At 36.9% G+C, this 23891-nt stretch overlaps 1 protein-coding gene across 1 annotated transcript in view; it reads left to right on the plus strand.

Moving 5' to 3' along the window:
- The window catches only part of CLCN2 (chloride voltage-gated channel 2), a gene marked incomplete in the record, with an annotated part of 74509 nt that overhangs the window by 40338 nt on the left and 10280 nt on the right, over positions 1 to 23891 (plus strand). Inside the window, 11 exon segments of the mRNA XM_072408398.1 lie at positions 130 to 231; positions 3271 to 3355; positions 3458 to 3613; positions 4506 to 4575; positions 7490 to 7600; positions 8031 to 8244; positions 15971 to 16104; positions 22302 to 22447; positions 22705 to 22813; positions 22888 to 22958; positions 23159 to 23215. Coding sequence (XP_072264499.1) covers positions 130 to 231; positions 3271 to 3355; positions 3458 to 3613; positions 4506 to 4575; positions 7490 to 7600; positions 8031 to 8244; positions 15971 to 16104; positions 22302 to 22447; positions 22705 to 22813; positions 22888 to 22958; positions 23159 to 23215 — 1255 coding nt within the window.

Here is a 23891-nt window from a genome sequence, read left to right on the forward strand (position 1 = left end):
ATGTAAAAATGTGCAGGACTTAAACAGAAAGCAAACAAACAAAAACAGAATTGTTTATCTATTCTTCAAATTCATAGCTGGACAGTTCATATTTTTTTTTTTTTTTTTTTTTTTTTTGTCTGTGGACAGGATTGCCAGTGGATTTGGTGGCGCACTTTTTGTTTTTTTGAATAGGAAAATTGTTGAATGCATGAGGAAGCAGAAGGCCATTAACAAGTTTCTCATGAAAAAGTGAGTATCTCTTCACAGGTATTGGGTCCAGTGTAATTTAAAAGTATGAAAGAGCAGCTGAACCAAGTACAGGAAATGACTGGTATGGCTTTCCTACTGAAAGCTTTCTATTTAACTCTGTCTTAATGATCCTACAGCAAAACTAATTTGTCAGATATGATCTCTGATTGGTTCATTCTGGTTACTACTACTACAGAGTTGAAACTTTTTTTTTTTTTTTTTACCATAGAATCCTGCTTTTTGGTTAAGTAAGAAATGTAGCTCTGCTCAGGTTGTGCCAAAAAAAAAGGGTCATAAGGTTTGTCCCTCGCCAAGTATTATCTCAGGTCTGCTGTGCTTTCTCATTGCTGCTTTCTGCAAACAGCCCAATGTCCAGAAGTTAATGAAGGAAGAATAGTATTGGCATCAGATGGCATCATCCTATTGGCAACCTACAAAGCAGCGCACATTTCAGCCATGTACCAAAATCAGCAAGTTAAAAAAATTTCCTGAGATTTTTAAAAGCTCAAAGTGGTTTCCATTTCCCTTTTTTATCTGATAAGGAGAGCTTAGAGCTTGTATAAAAGAGCTGTAAGCTTTTTCATTCTGATTATAATTAATGACCCAAAAGACAAACAAAAACCATAATATTTTGCCTTTTGAGTAACAATAACTTGTGCAATACCATATTGATGAAGCAACATGCAGATGTTGAATTCAGCTAATCCATGCAAGTGTTGGTAACATCACTTTATAGTGCAAGCTAAAAACATCAAATGTCTGCCTTGGTATTAGCAGCACTGTCATCCTTCATTGTGCTGCTACAGGAAGTGTTTTTACTGGCAAGAACTCCTGGTAAATGTTTTGCTACAAATTAAAAAATGCAGCATGGAATTAGGCAACATATATTGTAAAACAAGTTTAAAGTTTGCAATCAGCTTTAATGTTGAAAATTTTAAATTAGTTTTTTTTTCTTTCACAACATATATGTCATGGAATTTATTCCATCCAGGGAATTTTAAGGTAATGTCAGATTCCCTGTTTTATAAATAGAGCCTATGATTTTCTGGGGGTTTTTAACCACCTTGTCATGCGAAAAATGTACAAAAAATACCCTTTCCATCTGTAAAGGTTACAGATTGACCAAAAATAAACTAAACCTGTTCCCAAACCCTTTTTTTCACCTTGAATTTTAAACAAACTAAAAAAAATAGCTTATGCTTTTTTTTATAAACTGACCCAAGCATACCAATAGTTATTTTTTTTTTGAGGTCTTGTGCATTGTTCACTGTGAGCCAAGTATTTCTAGGGTACATCTTCAAGTTGAATGATTCTCATGTGCTGGGCTGTGTACATATTACCTCAACCACATGGTGCATAATCACATATTTTTCTTTTTCAGGGTTATACTGTAATTTTTTTTATTTCACCTTTGGTGAAAATAATAGATGCATATCAGATAACTCACAGTGTGTACCTGTGCCATCAATTTCTCTGCTGGATTAAATTTATGTTACTCCAGCTGTGAGGTAGAACTGCATAACATTTACATCACAGTCAGGGTTTATTACAGTATGTAAGTCAGACAATTATTCTTCCAAGCCATAAAGAGCATCTTCACATTATGGGCTATCCATGCCGTTCCCTCTACCCTTAAAATTATCTATATATCATTTTTTTCAAGTATCTAAAGCCAAAACATTAGCTTGTAGTGGAGGGTAAAGATGCAGTGCATGCCTCTAGCATTTAATAGATTCCTGATATATTCTAATGTTATATGTCATGGTTACATTATTTTTTACTGTTCTTAGACTGAAGTTATGCAGTTTACATGTAAGAGAAGGAGTCAAAGTATTTTGTGGTTAGGCAGAAAATGGTATAGGGCCATCATAAATTGCATTTGGTGATGTGGTAAATCTGTTGTCACTTTGGTCACTTGACCTTGTGGGTCCTCCTCCTCTTTTGTCCTTAAAGGTGAACTATCCTAGGTTTGTACTACTTAGTATGACTGCTGTTTTCTGTAACGTTTTTCTGTTCTGGTTTGCATACTAGGGCAATTTCCATATATACTTAAGTATGTAAATATTTTTGACCCACAAATGTCATGTGAAAAAGAAAATCAATTTATATGTGGGTCACACAGTAGATGGTTATGCGTCAAAAAATGTGGAGTTGTGTTCAAAATGTGCAGTAAACCCATGCTGTCTGAGAAATTATTAGTTTGTTACACACTTTACAAAAGGGTGCAGTGCCATCCACTGGTTCCCTACAACAACATTGGCGACCCATCAAAAGCAACGTAAAAGTTCCAAATATTTTACAAGAAAAACTCCAGGGATTTTGTGGACACCATAAATGATTAGTCAATATAAATAGATAAAACACAATATGTATTACTTTAAAAACAGATAAAATAATGATCTTCTTAGATAGAATGCAAATTCAAATTTTAAAACAACCAGAATTGCCATGGCAGGTGAACAGTCAGAAACAAAGTGCTTCCAGGGCTCCAATTGCTTTTGCCCACTATATAAGTAACATCCAACAGCTAGGTGGTATAGATCTTTGGATGTGAGGAGCCAATTATTCTTAATTAGTTTCACAGTAAGGCTGCTTTATCAAGAGATGAAGCATGAACATTGTGAGGTAATATACAGAAAAATATATAATACAATACTTCAATTAATACTGTTAAAGAATTCAAATATAAATTTACAGACCATATAGACTGAAAGTCTAAGGCAACTCAACATAGATAATTATACATGAAGTTTCCTAATGATGATGATGCCTGCAATTCTATTATTCCTGGGAAAACATTACAGGATTCTCCAGAGCAACCAAGCAGGCACAGTATAGATTTCAAAGTAATAGTAATACTAGACATTACTTTCAATCTATACTGTGCCTGGTTGGTTGCTTTGGAGAATTCTGTGACCTCTTCCAATGAACACATAGCGCAGGTCAAACATAGTCTTTAAATTGACTTGTACTTTTAAATACCCGAACACTCATTAGTTATCCATTGTTAGAACTGGCTGATATATATCTATCTCACAGGCGCTTGTTGTTTCCTGCTGTGGTCACCCTACTCATATCTACTTTGACATTCCCTCCTGGATTTGGACAGTTTATGGCTGGTCAGGTAAGTTTCTGTTGAGCAACAAGAAACTAGTTAGTGATTTATGGTCAGGTAGTAAATGTTTATAAAACCAAGTATTATTGTTTTTTTTTAATTTCTTTACAGCTGACTCAGAAAGAAACCTTGGTAACATTATTTGATAATTGCACATGGGCTCAACAAGGGGTCTCGGAGGACTTTATGTTCAAAGGAGCCTCCAGTGCCTGGAAAAACCCCAAAACAAATGTATTTGTTAGTCTGGTGGTCTTCATCCTAATGAAGGTGAGATAAACCTAAGCAATTCTTTGCCAGCGCCCCTGATTCATCAATGAAATCCGAGTAAAAAGCTGTCGGATAAGCGTGGCTCCGTGCGCGAGCTTTTTCCGTTGCTGAATAGCGCGACCGCGTACGATTCCGGATCGCTAATACGAATGCGCGACCGATAATCCGATTCTGCTTGATGAATCAGGGGCAGTGTGTGGTGTAGGTAAATATGCAAATAATGTTAATAATTTCTTAAATAATGCAGATTTTATTTGTATCTTTTAATTTTTGTGTTTGTTAACTTCATATTATTTATCTTGTGACATAGGTGATGTCTGTGCAGTAGTTTTGAAAAAAAAACCATAAACTAATAATAGAAACAAGGGAATGCTCATTAGGAAACTTAGACATTCGGTATCTTATACCCTGGTGGCCAACCTAGTACATAATCCATCAATGTCAAAGGGTAACCAAGATAAAATCATTTATATTTGAACCTCATGTCTTTTTTATTCATTTGTACTTTTGTTAGGTCTTGTTGAACAAGACATTAAATAATACCTTCCTGTTACTTTATTGCTATCTTATGAAGGGTACAGTAACCTGAACTCTTACTTTCTAAAGACTATTTCAATAAAATTTTTATGAGAAAGTTGATAACTTTCAAACCTTTTTTTAAACAATATAGGTAATTATAAAAAATCATATACTGACAAAAACACAGGGTGAATGATAACAATATATTAATATATACAATCACCATTACCTTTCATTTGTATACAGTTATACCAAAAGCCATATTAATGCACCTTGAATTTCAGTTTGAGAAGATGAACTAATTCTTTTTCACAATTGGATTTATTAGTGAAAAAATGACTTACATTTTAAATGTATCTGTAACATTTTTTAGTTTTGGATGTCTGCTCTGGCTACTACAATCCCAGTGCCATGTGGAGCCTTCATGCCAGTCTTTGTAATTGGTGAGTTTTTTCAGGCTTATTTCATTTTCATCATTGTTTACTCCCTTAGGTTCGGTCCACCTGGATGGTTTTAAAAACACATGTAAACGTTCCTACCACATTTATATGCGTATTTTTGCACTTTTACAAGCGTTTTAAAGCTTGTCTTTAAAATGCTAAAAAAAAACTTTTATTAACACCTATGACGCATTTTAACGCGAATTGCTGCGATTTGCCACAATTTTTATATAAGCGTTTATAAAAGTTTTACTTTTACCCCTTTCAGAGATTGAGTACAGGCATACATGATACCCCTTACTCATTCCCTGAAGGGGTAAAAATATTTGTATAAAATAAGATGAGGCTTTAATGTTCAAATATTTTATTGAATGTGTGTGTTTTGTGTAAAGTTTTTTTTTTTTATTTTTTTTTTTTTTTACAGGTTATCCCACAATGTCAGGATGATTCCCATGGCTTCATTCATGACATGAGCACAGCTGTGGGACTCCTCCTAACAGTGAGGGATCCCTGAGCACTAGGGGTTTAATGAGGACAAGGCTCCACATTCACCTCTAGTGCTTTGTGGTTGGCTGAGAAAAGGGAAACCCTGATGACAGCTCAAGTGTCATCAGGATTTCCTTTTCCTCAGCCAATCAGGGAACGGAGCAATCAGTGGAGCTCTGCTATGCTGACAGCTCAGCTCTCCTGATTACTCCCTAGAGGTGAATGGGGAGCCTTGACCTCATTTAACCCCTATTGCCCGGGGATCCCTCACTGTCATGGGCATTTCAAACATGGGCTTTTAAAGCCTCAGGTTAAACGCTCGGGAAAACATCTGCGTAGATTAAGCCCTAAATGGGTCACCAAGAGAACTGTATGAAAAATATTTTCACAAATGTTTAATGCTTTGTAAACAAAATTATATTGTGTATATTGTAGAACAAGCTGCTTAAGTGCTTTCTACTGAAGGTAACTGACACTCTAAATTTGAAGGTCATAGTAGAAAACATAACTACATACAGTACATCGGTAAGAAGAAAGAATATTAAGTCTATTCTAATATTAACTGGATAAGAGCCACACGTACCATGGAGTATATGTATAATATTTTCATATCATAAAATTTCTATATATTTGTAGCACAGTATAGGAGGTTATTCACCAACTATCAAATGACTTATGAAACTTCATCCATTGCCTTCAAAAACCTAAGCGCTAATCTGGTCAGGTTAGACCACATAGGACCATAGAGTATTAGGTTGAGGTGAACATATGTTGAGCTTAAAGAATGCAATTAAATAAGTACATCTTAAAAAAAAAAAAAAAATATCTCGGAATAGGTTAGTGGAACTTGCTATCACATTAATTGAGTAATAGATGGGGGGAGTATCTAGGTTAATTTTACGAAAAGTCAACACATACTTGTAATGTAAACTGACTAGATCTCTGAATCTTTTGATCATTGTCCCTGAAGGTATTCTATACCTATGTATTAGTTCATGTGCTGAGTTCTAGTTGGTCGGGTTTATGATAAATTTACTAATAAACATTTCTAATGTTATATATCAAGATTGAGCTGCTGTTTGACTTTAAACATAGGTTTACACTAGTGGGATATTACTCCCAAATATACTAAATGCATCACATTACTTGCAAATTTATTTCACATAATTTATATGCAGAAATTGTAAGCATGGTATGAATAAAAGAAGAAGGTAAATATTTAGTATTTATTGCATATATGCATTGGACTACCTAACTAGAATCTATGGAGTTCAAAACATTCTTGAATATTTTGAACACATACCCATAATCATCATGGTTAGGTGTGAGCAGACCCTTCCTGTAAGGACAGCAAGACAGCAAGTGATGAGAAATCTATTTAAACAGGACACATTTTGAAATAACATAAAACTTATTTTTAGTAGAATGGGTAAGGTTCACAACCTCTGACAGCGTTTTTTTCTTGCACTTCATGCCTTCCTGTCCCTTTGACCACCTGACCCCCCCCCCCCCCCCCCCCCCATTTCTTGTAGAGATATCACAGAAAATGAGTGTGTTCTTCCCACTTAAGGCACAAACAAAAATGAAAACAGAATTTATCATTCTTCCTCAAACTAAAAAAACTGAAAAGTGAGGCTATTGTATTTTTCTTGTTTTGTTTTTTTTTTTGTTTTTTTGCAGTGCAGCACTGTTCATTAAATAAGAGTATAAATAGTGCATTGATTTATCTCATTAGTGAGATAACTGTTTAACAGTTTTAAGAAATTGTACAACTTTTTATTTTATGTGTTTGTTGCAGTAGAGTCTATGAGGACATTAAAAGTTTGCCTTTATTGATGTTTTGTTACATCTGTACAGGATATTTGCTTTCTGGCTAAACTCTTTGAATATCATGTTTTTGCATTATTCTTTTATTAGCCAAAAATTCTTACTGCACCCAGGTTGGTGTTTGAACAGTGTCTATTGTACATTTGTACATTTTTTTTGTCTAGATCTTTTTGCCATTTTTCCTTTCTTTGTGATATTCCATCTGTCCTCCACTCTTGATATCTTCTTCATGCTGCTAGTTTTTTTTTCTCTTTCTCTCTCATTGGCAGTCTCCCTCCCTCTCTCTTTTTCTCTTTTTAAAAAATCTTGTCTCTGGGTGGACCAAGTCACTAGACTGGCTTATGGATAAAAAAGCTACATTTTATTTATGCATAATTACATCCAAATCAAGTGAAACTTGATACAGCCATGTTACCAAGTAACCTTGCATTTAGAAATGGAACCAAAGTAGAACACCTGATGCTTAAAAATATTAAAGTTGTTACCTCAAAGTGCAGCATCTAGATTGTACAACTTCCACCAATCTTCAGGGGCACCTTGAACCTCTGAATTCCAGGTCATTTTATTGTACAGATTTAACACTTCTCTCCTCTGCTTACTGCAGGTGCTGCATTTGGCAGGTTGGTTGGCGAGAGCATGGCTGCTTGGTTCCCAGATGGTATTCACAGTGATGGGAGTACATATCGAATTGTACCTGGTGGTTACGCAGTTGTTGGTAGGTTTTATTGAGTTAATATTATTATTATTATTATTGCAGATCAACTATTGATGTCCCAAACATCCAACATATGGTTCAGTTATTATGCTACTCTTGAAGCCAATTAAACCTGTTTGAGTTAACTTCCTTAGCTCTTTCATTAATCATAGTACACAGCCTGGATATAGCAGGCAATGTTGGTGGTCATCAGAGGGCAAACCTGTTACTGACAAGCACCAGCCAACAGGAAACTGGCTGCTGTATATCAAGAGAATGGGCTCCACCTTCATTATTTATGATGATTCCACCTTATCCCCATGAATGTGAATGGTTGCAAAATAAATGAAGGAATGGGTAGAGATTCTGTCACACATTCACCTCAAATTCAAATAGTCATTACTGATTTCTTGATTTTGCAACTGTCAACATGATTCTTTTTCTTAAACAGGTGCTGCAGCTTTGTCTGGAGCCGTCACACATACTGTATCTACAGCAGTCATTGTCTTTGAGCTGACTGGGCAGATTTCTCACATCTTACCAGTGATGATTGCAGTCATTCTAGCAAACGCCGTAGCACAGAGTCTGCAGCCCTCGCTTTACGACAGCATTATTCGCATCAAAAAATTACCATATCTTCCAGAATTGGGTTTTGGTCACCAAGAGTAAGTATCACTTTATATTATATATTGGTATATATTGTATTGAGGCAGCACGGTGGCTCAGGGGTTAATGTTCTGGCCTTTTCAGCACTGGGTCCCAGTTTCGAAACTCGGCCAGGACACTATCTGCATTTCTTTATATCTTCTGGGGAGTGGCACAAAGCTTTTTGCAGGGTTTTGAAAGTTTACTAGATATACACCCGTTTCTATATCATATAAAACTGGTGTTTTAAAGCTCTGTCTCTGAACAGAAGTTATCCTTGGTAATAAATCCTCCTATCAGTATATACAACTAAAAGGTTGCTGCACATGCTCAGGAAAGGTTAAGAACCAAGAAGATCAACCCACCTCAGTGTTGGATACTTTGGCTCAGGCTACTGCTACTTGTGATTTATTAATCTGTACACATCTCCTCACTAAATATATATATATATGGCTAAATTCCCTTAACATAATTGACTGAAATAGAACTTAGCCCGTTCCTACCTCTGAGAATACGTAGCAGGAAATCTGTAAGTCTTGTGCAGATGCTCAATAATTGCTTCCAGAAGCTTTAATTATTGTTACAGGTGTACAGGTGTTACAGGTAGGAATGAAAAACTATTGTACAGACATACCACCTAGCTGCTGCCAGGCACCCTGTGTGTTTTCTGAAAATTGAAAGGAGAAGGGCGTACAGGTTGTACCCCATTGCCTCTTCAATATGAAAATAGTTGATGCTTTTCAGTCAGGCATTTAGTGACTCGTTACAGTGATCGCTGAAAGACCCTATTGGTCCACAGTCCTAGCACTAAGTTTGCAGCTGAAATGATTGAGTTTTGTACACAGCTTTAGCATGGTACCTGTAGTATCTATATTAGTCTGGATGACTAACTTTATTTAGTTTATATTTTTGTTACACAAAGTTTGTAATTCCAACTAACTCTGCAACCTCGCCTTCCTTGACAACTCTCCATTTCCTATTTCTGATCACAACCTTATCACCTTCAACCTATCGAACTCTTGCCCCCCTTTGCCACATCCCAGACCTGGTCAATGGCAGAGAGATATCAGTAACCTTGACCACAACCTATTCTCAACTGCCTTATGTCGCTTAGCCCCACCCTCTCTAAAATCACATCTCCGGATAAAGCTGCCACTCTGTTCAACCACGCTCTTTCTCTAGCTCTGGATAAAGTTGCCACCTTTCACTACCCCCGTCCTGCTAACCCCTGACCCTGGCACAACAATCACACCGAACATCTACAAAAGACTGTTCATGCAGCTGAGCGCAAGTGGAGGTAATCTGGCCTCAGCGCTGACTTCATGGACTACAAATCCAGACTACAACACTGCAATCATTGTCCCCAAGCAAAATATTTTCTCCACTGTCATTTCCTCTCAACTTCCAACGTACGCAGCCTCTTCTCAACAATTGACTCCTTCCTAAACCCCACACCTGCTCCCCCCACAGCAACCTTCTCTGCCCAAGACATTGCCACCTAGTTTAGAGATAAAATTGACAAAATCAGACATGATCTCTGCCCACTGGGCCACTCCAACCATATTCACCCCTTTCACCTTTAAATCATCCCTGGCCTCCCTCAGCCCTGTTACCATGGATGAAGTTTTCTCTCTTCTCTCGTCATCTCCATCTACTACCTGTCCACTTGACCTTCCTATCCCCCTTCTCCCATATGTTTCCAAACTTCTTGAGCGCCTTGTCTACAAAAGACTAACCAAATACCTGAGCACCAAACTCTCTCCAGTTTGGCTTTCGAGCTGCCCATTCCAACCAAACAGCCCTTAGTAAGGTGGCTGATGACCTCATAGGAGCTAAGTCTCTCAAGGCAACTTTTCCCTCTCCCTTCCTTCCTTCCTTCCTTCCTTCCTTCCTCCTCCTTGATCTTTCCTCTGCTTTTGACACTGTTGGTCGCCCCCTTCTAATACAAATCATGTGCTGCGATGGGATCAGTGACACTGCTCTCTCTTGGTTTGCTTTCTATCTGTCTGACTGCTCCTTTCAAGTTTCTTTCAATGGTAATTCCTTTTCCCCTACTCTCCTCCCTGTTGGTATTCCCCAAGAGTCAGTCCTTGGACCGGTCCTATTTTCTTTGTACACCTCCTCTCTCGGTAGTCTCATATCCTTCTTTGGCTTACAGTACCATCTGTATGCTGATGACACTTAAATCTATCTGTCCACCCCGACCTGTCTTCCTCAGTCCTGGATAAGGCTTCATGCTGCCTGTCGGCCATATCATCATGGATGTCTGACAGATTTCTGAAACTCAACCTGGATAAAACAGAACTCATCATCATCCCCCCGTCAAATTCCAAATCTCCCCCTGACATATATCTAACTGTTAACACTGTTATTCGTCCCTCCCCTCAGGCATGTTCTCTTGGCATCACCTTTGATTCTGCCCTCCTATTTACCCCCCATATTCAGAACATTTCCAGGTCCTGTCACTTTTACCTACTCAACATCTCCAAAATCCGCCCCCACCTGTCCCCAGAGACCACCAAACTTCTTGTACTTCTTTTATCATCTCTCATCTGGACTACTGTAACCTCTTCCTCTCTGGTATTCCACTAACCCGACTCTCTCCTTTACAATCTATTATGCAGTCAGACTTGTCCATCCTTCCCACCGCTCCTCTTCTGCTGCATCTCTTTGTAGTTCTCTTCTTTGGCATCCATTTCACCTTAGAATCAAATCCAAGCTCCTGTGCTCTGCCTTCAAATCCCACAGTTATTGTCCCACTTACCTTCCTGACCTGGTAAAAAATACTCCCCTAGCTGCTCTCTTCGCTCTTCCAATGACCTACTACTAACTTCCTAACTCATAACCTTATCACACGGCTAGAGCTGCCCCAATTCTCTGGAATGGTCTTCTTCATCCAATTCGGCTTGCTCTTACTTTCTGCTCATTTAAAAGAGCACTCAAAACCCATTTTTTCAAACTTGCCTATCAGTCTTCTTCAGTTTTTTGAAATCGCCACTACATATCTCCCCTCCTATTGTGTGTTACTTCCCCCACCTCCTAGATTGTAAGCTTTTCGGGAATACATAGAATGCAGTATTCAACATCTCTCTGAAATGTTATCCCATTACCTGTATATTGGGCTACACTGATGCATCAGCTTTAGACCTTATTGATTCTGTTTGTAAAATGCTATTTATCACTTGCAAATTGATTGCCAGAAAGTGGGTTTCCTTAGTCTCTCTCACTTAAGAAATGGTTTCAGGAAAAGGGATGCCCAGTGAAATTCCTACAATTGTGTTTTGTCTGTAGAGAGAAGTTTGAAAGTTTATTATGAGCAAGCCCTCCTCTTCAGGTTATGCATGCTTAGTTGGATGGTTTCTAAAAAGAATTCCCACCTAGAAACAGAGGTGGTACAGGGATTGCTGCTCTGTGAAGTAAATTGATCTGCTTATAGATGCCACTCAGCTGGTAAAAGTACCTATTTATCTTGATGGGAAAAGAAAAAAGCAAATAAATTACATTCTAAAGGCATAGAATGGCATCTAGGGGAGCTTGTGATTAGCAAAAGGAGAAATTCTAATTTCTTATTCTTAACTCACCAGCCACTTTTTTGGGTACCCATGTTCAACTACTTGTAAACCCACATTTTCATCTCTGTGGATTTAGATATTGTTAAGACTGTCTGCTTAAATCAAACCCAGCATTTGAACAGGGAAGACAAGGGATTTAAGTGATGTGGAATATTTTTGAAACTTGATCAGCTGGGATTTTCACACACCGCTATTTCTAGGGTTTTCAGTAAATGGTCAAAAAAAGTTAAAATCCAGTTAGTGCCAGTTTTTTGGGTTCCCTGTTGGCATCAGAGCAGAATGACCAGAAGAATTAAGTGAAAACTATTCTGTTTTTACTGCAGCAGTACTAAAGAATAACTGGGAGCTTAGAGCTTCCTGGGATCCCTACGTCAAGTATCCCAGAAGGCTTCTGGCTGCTCAGCAATGCGCAGAAAGGGCTTCTTCCTGCAATGGGGGAAAAAATCCTGATTTCACTCATGCGCAGTGAGATTGGCACTCTGAAGGGATCAGGGGTGAAAGTAAAAGTATGTGTGTGGTTTATTTTTTATTTTTTTAGTTTAGTCCTGCTTTATACTGAAAGATAGTCAACAGTACCTCAAAAATACGTTTCTTTTAACCAAGGTATGCTGATGAGTATCTCTAAATGCACAAGACACTGAACCATAAAGCAGATGGACTACAACAGCAGAAGATCACAACAGATGCCACTCCTGTCTGCTAAGAATAGCCACTGGAGGCTATAATTTGCATAAACTCACTAAAATCAGGCACGCAAAGATTGGTTGCCTACTCCAAATCTGTTTTCACTGTAATCTGCTGATGGTAGGGTCAAAATTTGAGGTCAAAACATAAAAGCATGGATCCACAGCCTAATTCAGTATTGTTTTTGACCATGTCCATACTATGATGGCCACTTTCAACAGGATTACATGTAATATCACAAATGTGGCAAGTTCCCAGCACTCAAATGGAGTACTGAGAACCCAGTTACGTAATCTCAATCCAATAGACCACCTCTGGGATGTGATAGAAAAGGAGATTCACACCGTTGATGTGCAGCCAACAAGTTTGCATCACCTGTGTGATTCTTTTTTGTCAGCATAGACCATAATTCCTAACAAATGTTTACAGCATCTTGTTAAATTTGTGCCAAGAAGAAATATGTCAGGTCTGAAGGCAAAAGCGTCCAGGTCCAACCTAGTGCTAGTAAGGTATACCTTAATAAATAAAGTGGCCAGTGAGTGTATATGGTATTTGAAATTGTTAAAAACCCTGTTTTAAAAATAGGAAAAATAGGTTTATTTACATGAGCCAGATCCACAGGGGATTTATCCGGCCTTTAGTGTAGTGAATATATTTTACTTAAAGAACTCTTCTAGTCTAGAACTGGATTATTTATTAGGAGATTGTGGGCTGGCATTGCACATCTCTTCATGGTTTTATATTTTTACCAGAAATGTATGACCCCCTCCAATTGTAAAATATACTTAAATCAAACCTGTACTTTTACTAGTTAAACGATTACTTGCACATCATTTAGCTGTCCTTTGACATTTCAAAATATGACTCCTTTTCTTGGGACTGTAAAATATTTTTGAAGGCTATAAAAGGTTCCAATGTTGAAAATTCAGATGAGAGACAATATAGGATATATATATATATATATATATATATATATATATAATATGGGACTTTAAAGGCATATGAATTCAGCAATTCTCAACGTCCATATTCATTATTTGTATACATTAGGTAATTTAGTATACATAATCTAATGTGACTCAAAAAATTATTCTAAAAATCTTTTAATAAAAACACAACAGCATGTAAACATGCCATTAACAGAGACATACTATCCTGGGCGCGTTTTGTGGAATGCGTCCACTTCTTCTGGAGGAGAGAACAGACTATAATAAAAGCAAAAAATACATGGCCTTATGTAAATACATCAGTACAAAATTACAATATAAATTCACATCATCCAATAATGTATTTATTAATAACTTACATTGAACTATGGATGAGCGAGAATGTCGGAAGAGTAATTTAAAACAGAAGGATTCTGTTTTAAAGGATTCTGTTTTAGAGTGTGCGATCCCCGGGGTACTAGAGGTTAATTAACCTCTAGTGCCCGAGGATCGCAGAGGATTTCCAGGGCTGCATGATGCTGCAGCCCTGGAAATCCTTCTGTTAGTGTGATCCCCAAGCACTAGAGGTTAATTAACCTCTAGTACCCCGGGGATCGCACACTCTTCACAAGCACAGCTGTATTCACATGAATCCACCAAAGTGGTGCCTTGTCTATATATTTAAAGTAAATACCAAACATAACTGACCTTAAATGGTAGTGTAAGTTGATTTTAATAATAGATATGCAACACGGTCAGGACTTAAGATGTTAATGGCCACTGTTGGAAATGATATAAAGACCGTGTATAAAGTGTACCGCAAAAAACATATAATATTTACTTGCACTGAAGATAGGGAAACTTAAATTGTCCAATGCAGTCCAACCTATCACTGGCGGTGTAGTTAGTTTAACTAGGCTCCTCTAAAATGGATTCCAAGTTTATCACTGGGTTATATAGCAGGTATCACTATACACATTCTGGCACAACTCTATAATTATTAACAAGATAAACACCATTTGGGATGTTGTTATATGTATCTTATTCTGTTATACGCACAGGTATGGTCTATATATGTATGCGATTTGTCCCATATATATATATATAAATAAATACTTGGAATACTAAGTGTTAATTCACATCGGAATGTGGCAAATGTTGATAAATTGCATGTGGGGAATTTTATTAAATTATTAATAAATGTATTATAATGAAAAAGATATATATCTGTTCTGTGTGGTACGAATTTGTATTTCTAGTAGAAGAATATATTTACATATTAACCTCTTTTGATTTAGCAAAAAATGACACTTTAAAAAAAAAAAAAATTGCTTGAAGTTTGGATGTATTGAACAAACATTGTTAATGTTTTAGCAGTTCACAGTTCTTATCAATAAACAAACAATCTTTCTCAATTGTAAGCCAAAAAAAGGGGTCTTTCCCCTGGGTCAAAGCCATATTTTGTTTTTATTAATTATTTCCTGCTCGCCCTTGTGTCCAAATAATTGGTTGGGGTTAGAGTTCTCTGTGGTCAGTTAGATGCCTACTACATAGCAACAACTGAAAAAATGTACATGGATTTTTTTTGTTTATCAGCAGACTTGTAGCATTATCATGTGTTGTGGTGCACTGCAATGCAGGTCTATTGGTTAAGTATGTTTGGGTGGCATTAAGAATAAATTTGGTGATCTGTTAACACAAAGCATAGTTTCTTCTTTCGATATGCAATAATTAGGCTCTTTCTTACCTCATAGAGGTTGATAATTTATCACACAGGAAATTTACAAATTCCTTTTTAAACTTGGTAGGAAGTTCTATGGCCAGTACTTAAAAAGTAAGAGTAAGAAGCATAAGAGGTAAATGAATATATTACCCAAAAAAAGACAGTGTGGCCATCAGGAAAACATAATGCACAATACAGCTTACAGAGTGCAGTGGTCAGGAGTATTCATTGTGTACTCTGATCCATGCAAAGTACTAGCTTTTAGCCTTGGTGAATAGCCCCTTCCACTGATGGATAGTGGTAAAGGTTCCTCTTGCATTGGCAGGCATTATGAGCTCATCTAAATTGATTATATTATGTCAGATAACAAATCTAGGAAAATATACCCTGCTTCCTCCTTTCTGCCTTTGACTTTCCTAGGTAACACCTCAGTGCTAAAACTTTGCAGGCATCACCGAACTAGGTGATGGTGTTGCTGGTGTTGCTGATTTCCAGTCTCTTTAGACAATGTACTACTTTCATGCTGCTTCTCCCCTGCTTTTGGAACACCAAAGATCACAACAAAAGACAATAGTATGGCAATTTCAGTAACTAATTTATGAGTTGCTGCCTTTTTCACTTAGTCCAATTAGTCTGCTTCCAACTGGGTAATAGCTGGTTATATAGGAACTCCAAAAGTATTAAAAAAGGAAACATTTCTGAAAGGCTGACATGTCCTCCCCAATTCAATAATTACTGTGCTGTATAAATAAGATATTCTGTGCAGTTATACAGATCAATTAGAAATCAATATTATTTATAACTTCAGTGTGTCTGGTATGCATATCTTTTTGTATTGCAGGAGGTATAATGTGCGAGTTGAAGACATAATGCTGAGAAACATCCCCTTTGTGACTCTGAACACCAAGTATCGAGAGCTGCAGGAGCTTCTTACAGACTGCCGATTGAAGAGCCTGGCACTGGTGGAGACAGCAGGTAAGATGAATTGATGATGCCATAAACTAATGGTCAGAGGTCAGCATTGCTAATTTTCCTATTAATTACATCATGCACAGTTACAGAAGTTTGTCTCCCAATTCAAAATTTATCATAAGCTAAAGGAATATTTAACTATTAAAGCACAAAAAAATAGCAAAGGGACTGATACTGAAGTTGTAAAAAGTTACCTAAACTTTTTACACAAAGTACATATTTGATGTTGTGTTAAAATAGCCTCTGGACACTCTTATTTTAAAAAAACGCTGTTTTACAGTTTAAATTGTAAAAACTGTAAATTTTAATCAGATTGGTTGCTTTGGGTAACATGAAATGTTACCCTCTGCACTGTGAAGGGGGGGGGGGGGGGGGACGACATTGGCCCGGCCAGGTTTAGGGAGGTGGGCGGGTTGTGTCTCTGAACACAACCACCCCACTCTACTGTTCCCGGCTTAGATCTCTGATGGGAAAGTAGCCGGGTTCTGGCATCATGACGTCACTCTGGGGGAAGTTTCTTACCTTCTAGGTGGCACAGGGCTTGCATGCTCTGACTTTGCATCATCAACCTGGCATAACTCAGTAGCCCTCTCTGAGGTACACTGAACAAGCATGGGTTCTGATCTCAATTTGTGTATGCTTTCCTGTCCAGAGTATCCAGAGGACAGCCAGAAATTTAGTGTTTTCTGGAGAATGCTTTCTTAATTCATTCAGTAAAGCTTTCCTTTAAACCAATAAAACAATGTTCCAAAGCTGAGTAGGGTCATCCTTCCTCAATATGCATAACAAATGCTTTTATGGATGTATACCTTGTATATTTTATTGTTTAATGTATATAATAACAGCCAGCTGATTTTACATATAGCATATTTCAAATAACTCAAGCTCTTGTACATTACCCTTTTTACCATCTTACATTACATCGTACATTACATCTATTTACCATACTTCCTGTCTTATTGCCATGGGGACAGCTGAAACACGTAATGTAATGAACAGTTAACACCTCTCAGTTTTATTTCGGTGTAAAGAGATTTGGGTGTATGGAGGCTTGCGTCATGAAAAGTTTTATACATTTTGAACTCGGCAGACATCTGCAGCAACAGAGCTGACTGACTTTGTTATGCCTAGAAGTTAAGCTAACCTGAACTTGGCAAATATCACAAACTCTTTAAACAAAAACACCCCAACCTCCCATGTACCCGGACTGTATGCCATCCTTTTGCAGTGTTGCCATTCTTTGCTGCACCACTAAAGTTCTATTTCAGTATAAAATATTGTCTTTTTTAATTATACTTTTCCAATTTTTGTTTTTTCATATTATCAGCAGTTACTTTGCTATAATCCATATGCAATAAAAGCCCTAAGCACTTGAAATTTTTTTTATCGCTGCCCGCTAAATGCCATTGTGTTTTACATTGGCTTCAGCAAGAAACAACATAATATTTAAAATCTAATATGTCTTTTAAGGTGGCTGAAACAAGCCTAATTAAAGCTACAGTCAGCTTTCTTATTAAAATTTGTATTTCATACACTTGGATGACAGCTGAAAGACATTTTAGAATAACGCTGTCAAGGCTCTTGGTAGAGAGGGTTCATTTTGATGATGTGCAGCATTAGACCTGTGCTAAATTTTTTATTCTGATAGCCAAGGTCTCATCATACAACAGGACCTTCTTTAAAAAAATGTACAATCTGTAAGATTTAGGTTATGTGTATTTTTGCTTTTTTTTGGTAAACCTTCACAGTTCTAGTCATGATAGTGAAGATGTTAAAAATTGTTCTTAGTCATCTTTTTCGCATATCTCTGCTATTTGCAGGTATGTACTTTTGTTGCCATTAAAAAGCCTCCAATGTGTTACAGGGCTAATGCTGAATAAGCTTAGAAAAATATTTTCCATTTACATTTTACCAATAATTCCCTGCATTATCTCTTTTTTAGAAATATTGGGTTTTAGCTCTATTTTCACAAACATCACTGTAATGTCTCTGTTTGTGTGTTCGTAAAAGTCATCACCCAAATACATTCTGACAAGAAGATTGTAAGCTGTAATCATTCTGCATGGAAAATTAAATGAACTTTAATTGCAGAGTGCTAGGTTAAAGTACCATATTCTCCCTAACCATATATAACATGTAGGTGACAACTGTATGACCTTTTTTTTTTTTTTTTTGAATATTCTGCCAGTAGTCACATAAGTTACTGTGATTGTGGAAATAACCAATATAGAAGATCACTCCTATCTTTCCTTGATCTAACCAGCTTTGTTACCATGGCAACTGTGGATGCCTGGTCTCCACAGCAACAAAAAACAAGTAAGGTAAAATAGAAAATTTATGCACTTTATTATTTTACCATTCTACAGCAAGATGCTTGTGTAGCTAGATTCAGCAAGAGTATAGCAAATGAGAAATATACCTTCTAGCTATTGGCTCTGTGAGGCAGGCAGAACGATATAATTACATGGTAAGTCAGGTTAAAACAAAGACAAAAGTCCATCAAGTTCAACCACTAGGGAAATAAACATATCCCAGATATAAAACCCTATAAGGCATAGTTGGTCCAGGGGAAGGCAAAAAAAAAAACCCCGGTACAATTTGCTTCAACAGGGGAAAAAATTTTTTTCCTAATTCCATGAGGCAATCAGGTGTTCCCTGGATCAACAGTTTCTGTTATCTTTAATTCAAAGCTTAAATACCCAGTTATATTCTGTACTTCTAGAAATCATCCAGTTTTTTCTTAAACCAATCTATAGTAGTTGCTGAAACCACCTCCTGAGGGAGCCGATTCCACATTTTCACAGACCTTACAGTGAAGAATCCCTTCCTTATCCGGAGTGAATAATGGGGAAGAGAGTTCTCTATATGGACCATTTATATATTTATACATGGTGATCCATTCCCCCTTATACGTCTATTCTCAAGGGTGAACAGATTCAGTTCAGCTAATCTCTCCTCATAGCTGAGCTCCTCCATTCCTTTGATTAGTTTAGTTGCCCTTCTCTGCACTCTCTCCAATTCCACAATGTACTTTTTGTGAACTGGTGCCCAAAACTGGACTGTATATTCCACATGTGGTCTGACCAATGCTTTGTACAGGGGCAGGATTATGTCTCCATCTCTGAAGTCTATTCCTCTTTTAATACAAGAAAGTACTTTGCTAGCTTTAGATATTGCAGCTTGGCATTGCATGCTGTTATTAATCTATTATCTACCAGAACCCCCAGATCCTTTTCCATTTCTGACTCCCCCAAATGTATTCCCCCTAGACAGTATGAAGCAAGCATGTTGTTAGCCCCCAAGTACATAACTTATATTTATCTATAATAAATGTCATTTGCCACTTAGCTGCCCAATCAAACAGTACATCCAGGTCTGTTTGTAGATTATAGACATCCTGTATGGACATAATTCCATTACATAGTTTGATGTCATCTGCAAACACAGAAATAGTACTTTTAATCCCAAACTCTTTATCATTTATGAAGATGTTAAACAGTAAAGGTCCCAACAAGAACCCTGGGGTACACCACTAATAACCTTAGACCATTCAGAGTATGAATCATTAATTACAACTCTCTGGATGCGATCTTTAAGCCAGTTCTCTGTGCAAATAAAGATTGGCTTTTCTAACCATATTGACCCTAACTTACATATTAACCGTCTGTGGGGCACTTTGTCAAATGCTTTAGCAAAGTCCAAGTATACTATATCAACTGCTATTCCACTGTCTACCTGTTTAATGATATGAAGAATACAGTTACAGTACTAAATGCGTAAGTGTTGTAAGTATTTGTTGGACATCAGTAAAGTACACACTTTATCTGTGGTGTCTGTATTATACTTTAATTAGTATTATATTATAATATATAAATTATATATATATTTAATATATATTATTATTATATACTATACTTTATATTATTTACTATTTAATTAGTGTTATATACTTGAATTTGTTTTATATTCCTTGAAGAGGGTTCTCTTAAATTTAAATTTACATTCCAGAATTGTGTTACATAAGCACAACAGGGAGTAGTGCAGCCTATGTGTGAAAGAAAAGAAATGCCTCCTGGAGGTTAAGGATGACAGCATATTGCTCTGTTACTTGCAATTGGTATATAAAGATCATCAGTTGTAAGTATATCAGATCAACAGTCCTGCTACTGGCATCACAATTGTTACCAGATTACTTACTTTATCCTTTAGAGTCCATTCTCCCTAGCAAGATGTTGTCTTCCTTGCTAGTTCATGGCTTTCCTTTCTCGCCCACTTTAGTACAGTACTGCCTGTTTATAGGAGGCAACAGCTTTACCATGTTAGGATTTCTCCCTATGGCCCTTGTTGTTTAAAGAATGAGACAATTTAATTTTATGACAAACACATGCTAAAGTTTTATATAATACTGTGGATTTTTTTCCCTTTTTTTCCTTTTGTTTATTACCTTAAACAGTATACAACTTAATATAGCGTAGTCCTAAAACCTGACTTACAGGCTGCTTTAAGAACACTAAAATAAAATAACATAAGGCGCAGTTAACTTAGTGGTTATTTCTAAAACAATCAATATTTTAGTCGCGTAACTTTCATTCAAAAACACTTTAGAGACATCAGACTTTCTTTTTGTTGGACACTGCACATAGCTTGGCTTTTCTAGGCCTCTGAGCAAGATGCAGATACCTTGCTTTCCCTTGCTTTTTGCTGGTAGGCAAATACAAACTGTTTAAGTTATTAACACATTGACATTAGTTATAAGGATCGTTTATGCTTTATTTGCCATTTGAAAAATATTAAACAAGCTTTATATAGTTTTTGAAGCTCCTAAATCACTCTTCATTTCCACACTGGGGATCGTAAAACAAATTTTAACAGAGATAGTAGCTGAAGTATTTAAAAAGTTTGTAAAAGGCTTTAAGCAGTGCTCAAGTTTGATGGGCTATAAAAATATCACTTGAAGATTGGCATAGTGAAAGTTTTGCAAGGGCTCCATGATTCTGATTCTCTTAGGCAGTGGTTTAGAATTTGAGTAAACAATACCCTTATGCTTAGGGTCCTACAAACTTTGGCCAGCCATACTGTGTAGTGGGACTTTTATCTAGTAATTGTTCACTTGATAACAAGTCACAAATGGCTGCAGCAATAGGCATACTTTTAAAATTGCTAAGTCCATAATGTACATCTTTTGCTAGGATGGAGGAATTCAAGGTTCCTTGGAGGCAGAAGTCCAGAAAGGTGAAAATCTTAAAGTGTTATCTGCGTGTGGGTGAGACAAACTTGTCCTGCTGTATTTGCACTGGCTGTGTTTGATTCAGTGGCATACCTTTGACAAAAAAACAAGGCTGGTTTTAAAGATCACTTAACTGCAAACTGCTCACAGCTATTATTTTTTTAATACTGTTTTGCTCTTTTTACAGAGGTTTACTTACACCCTGCAAAATGTGTGCATCATTAATTTTTTTTATGTATTTGTTTACTTGGTAAAAAAAATTAGGCACACGGCTGCTTACAATGTTTTAGAGAGAAAAAAAGCCTACCCACTATAGTATAGCAGTCAGTACGTTTTGAGGACAGTGCTCAGTGTATTTATGACCTTGTAAAATCTGCAGCACTAGTGACTCAACTATACCAATGTTCCTTTTGCCTCTGCTGCTGCTTCACCTCACTTGCCTAACTGCAACTACCCCAAACAGTTTGAAGGGGGTTATCATATTTATATATAGGTGTTGATGACTTGGCTAAAAGGACCTGTGTAGTTGCTGCATGTACTTACATTTCATTTTTTGTCCATCCTACTTTAAATTTACCATATTCCTTCCCCAAAAAATCCAAAAAAACTTGAATACTGAAACAAGGAGTATCTTAATATATAATCTCTGAAAAATATTAAAATCTATGAAAACAACATTGAGGGTTTACACATTTGTCTAATTTGATCCAATTGAAAAAATGTATGATTCCTGAATGAATGAAGTTGTATAAATCTGGTGTGGAAACATTTCTAAATACATTTCCGTACTAAACACACATTTTGCACGTTTGTAAATTGGCCTTTTTGCTGCTACAGTTTTTCTCTGTACTCACACTTATTTGAACATTGCTGACTAGTTATTCTACAGCATGTTGATATGAAGACTGGGAAACAGTGGGAAGTGAAAGATTCTGTAATGAAATATTGATGCAGTGATTGTCTCTTTCTCCAGAGTCCATGGTGTTGCTGGGCTCCATTGACTGCTCTCAGCTGGTGTCTTTGTTGCGGTTTCAGCTCGGCAGAAAGCGTCGCCTGCAGCAGCTGAGAGAGAGAGAGAATGAGGGAAAAAAAGAAACAGAGAGCACTGTACGATTCCAGGTAAATGATCAACATACTGTCATTTACATGTCAGCACTGTAAATGAGTGATGTGTAACAGTCAGTAGTGAAAAAACTGATCTGTGATCTACACAGTACCCTACTGGGTAGCATAAATGTGATTTCACTGACCAAATAAAAAATACTTTACATTTTTGTTTATAATTTCATCAATGATTTTGCCTACATTCAGATTTGCACTAGCTACCTAAAGCCAGTAGTGTTAGAACCTTCCTAAATGATATTATTTGTTCTCAGATTGTCACAGAGGAATCTACATTTTGTCCTCCCAAATCCAATGAGGTGAAGAAGCCCCTGAAGCCAGCACTAAAACGTAACCAGAGTAGCCTGGCTGATTATTCCCAAGGTACTTAATATATATGCAGGTAAGTATGCATTCTGAAAGGGAGAAGATATTGATCTGTCATTCTGTGTTTTCAGATGAATCTGATAATTCCGTAGCAGCCTTGAAAAATATATTCTGTGCCAAAGATTTCAGTGAGGATATGATGGTAAGGCAAACTTTATAGAACAGAATGACTGTTGCTTAACCATTTAGTATTGTCATAATTATGTTCTCTCAGCCAATCAAATCAGCTTTTTTTCTCTCACATTACTTACATACTAATCATTCATTTACTCACCCATTTCATTGCATTGTTACTTACCATGCAGTCCTGCCATTTGTTTTCTATGTTTTTGCTAACATAAGTCTTCCAAGACTCCTGCATCAAAAGTTAAGGGCAAACGAAAACGTCTATGTTTAAGGGTAAGTAAGCAACTAATCTTCTCTGTGCTTCCATGTTTCGTTCTATGTTTGCCGGGGTAATAGTGGAATGCTCATGCCAAGCAAAGCTCACATGCTTGTTTACTCCTGATCTTTTCATAAATTCCAAATACATATGTTTTTAATGTCATCTTTTTGGAGACTGTGTAGAGGTTTTCCAAATACATAAAAAGTCTGTAAAGTGCCCCTTGGTTCCATTTTAAACTGTCATTTTGTAAAAATAAAGCAAAGAAACATTTCACACAATGTATATTTTTTTTTACTCCGTGTCCACCTGGCCAGCTTCAAGCAAGCAGCAATTAATTGCTCAATGTTAAAAAGAGACAGCAATAAATTGGATTTCCAGTTGTGAGCAGCAGTGATTTGGACCCCTGCATGTATTTACCTTTGAGGATTCCCCACTGTTACAGTTGCCTGGTTCTAAAGGGCAGGCACTCCATAGAGCTCCATAGAGCCACTTAACCCTAGCCAGCTTTACCAGCATGCACTTCCCAACCTTGAATATCCCTAGATTGCTTTCGAATTTGCCTTCAGTTCTTGCGTGCAGTCTGCCACCACATCTGGTCATAACAGTTAGGGTCCATTCATACCTTTTCTCTTTTTTTTTTTTTTTTGTTTTTTTTTTTTTTTCATCTGAGATTTTTTTCTGCTCAGAAAT

This window comes from Pyxicephalus adspersus, chromosome 4 (genome assembly GCF_032062135.1).
Source record: "Pyxicephalus adspersus chromosome 4, UCB_Pads_2.0, whole genome shotgun sequence".
Lineage (NCBI taxonomy): Eukaryota > Metazoa > Chordata > Amphibia > Anura > Pyxicephalidae > Pyxicephalus > Pyxicephalus adspersus.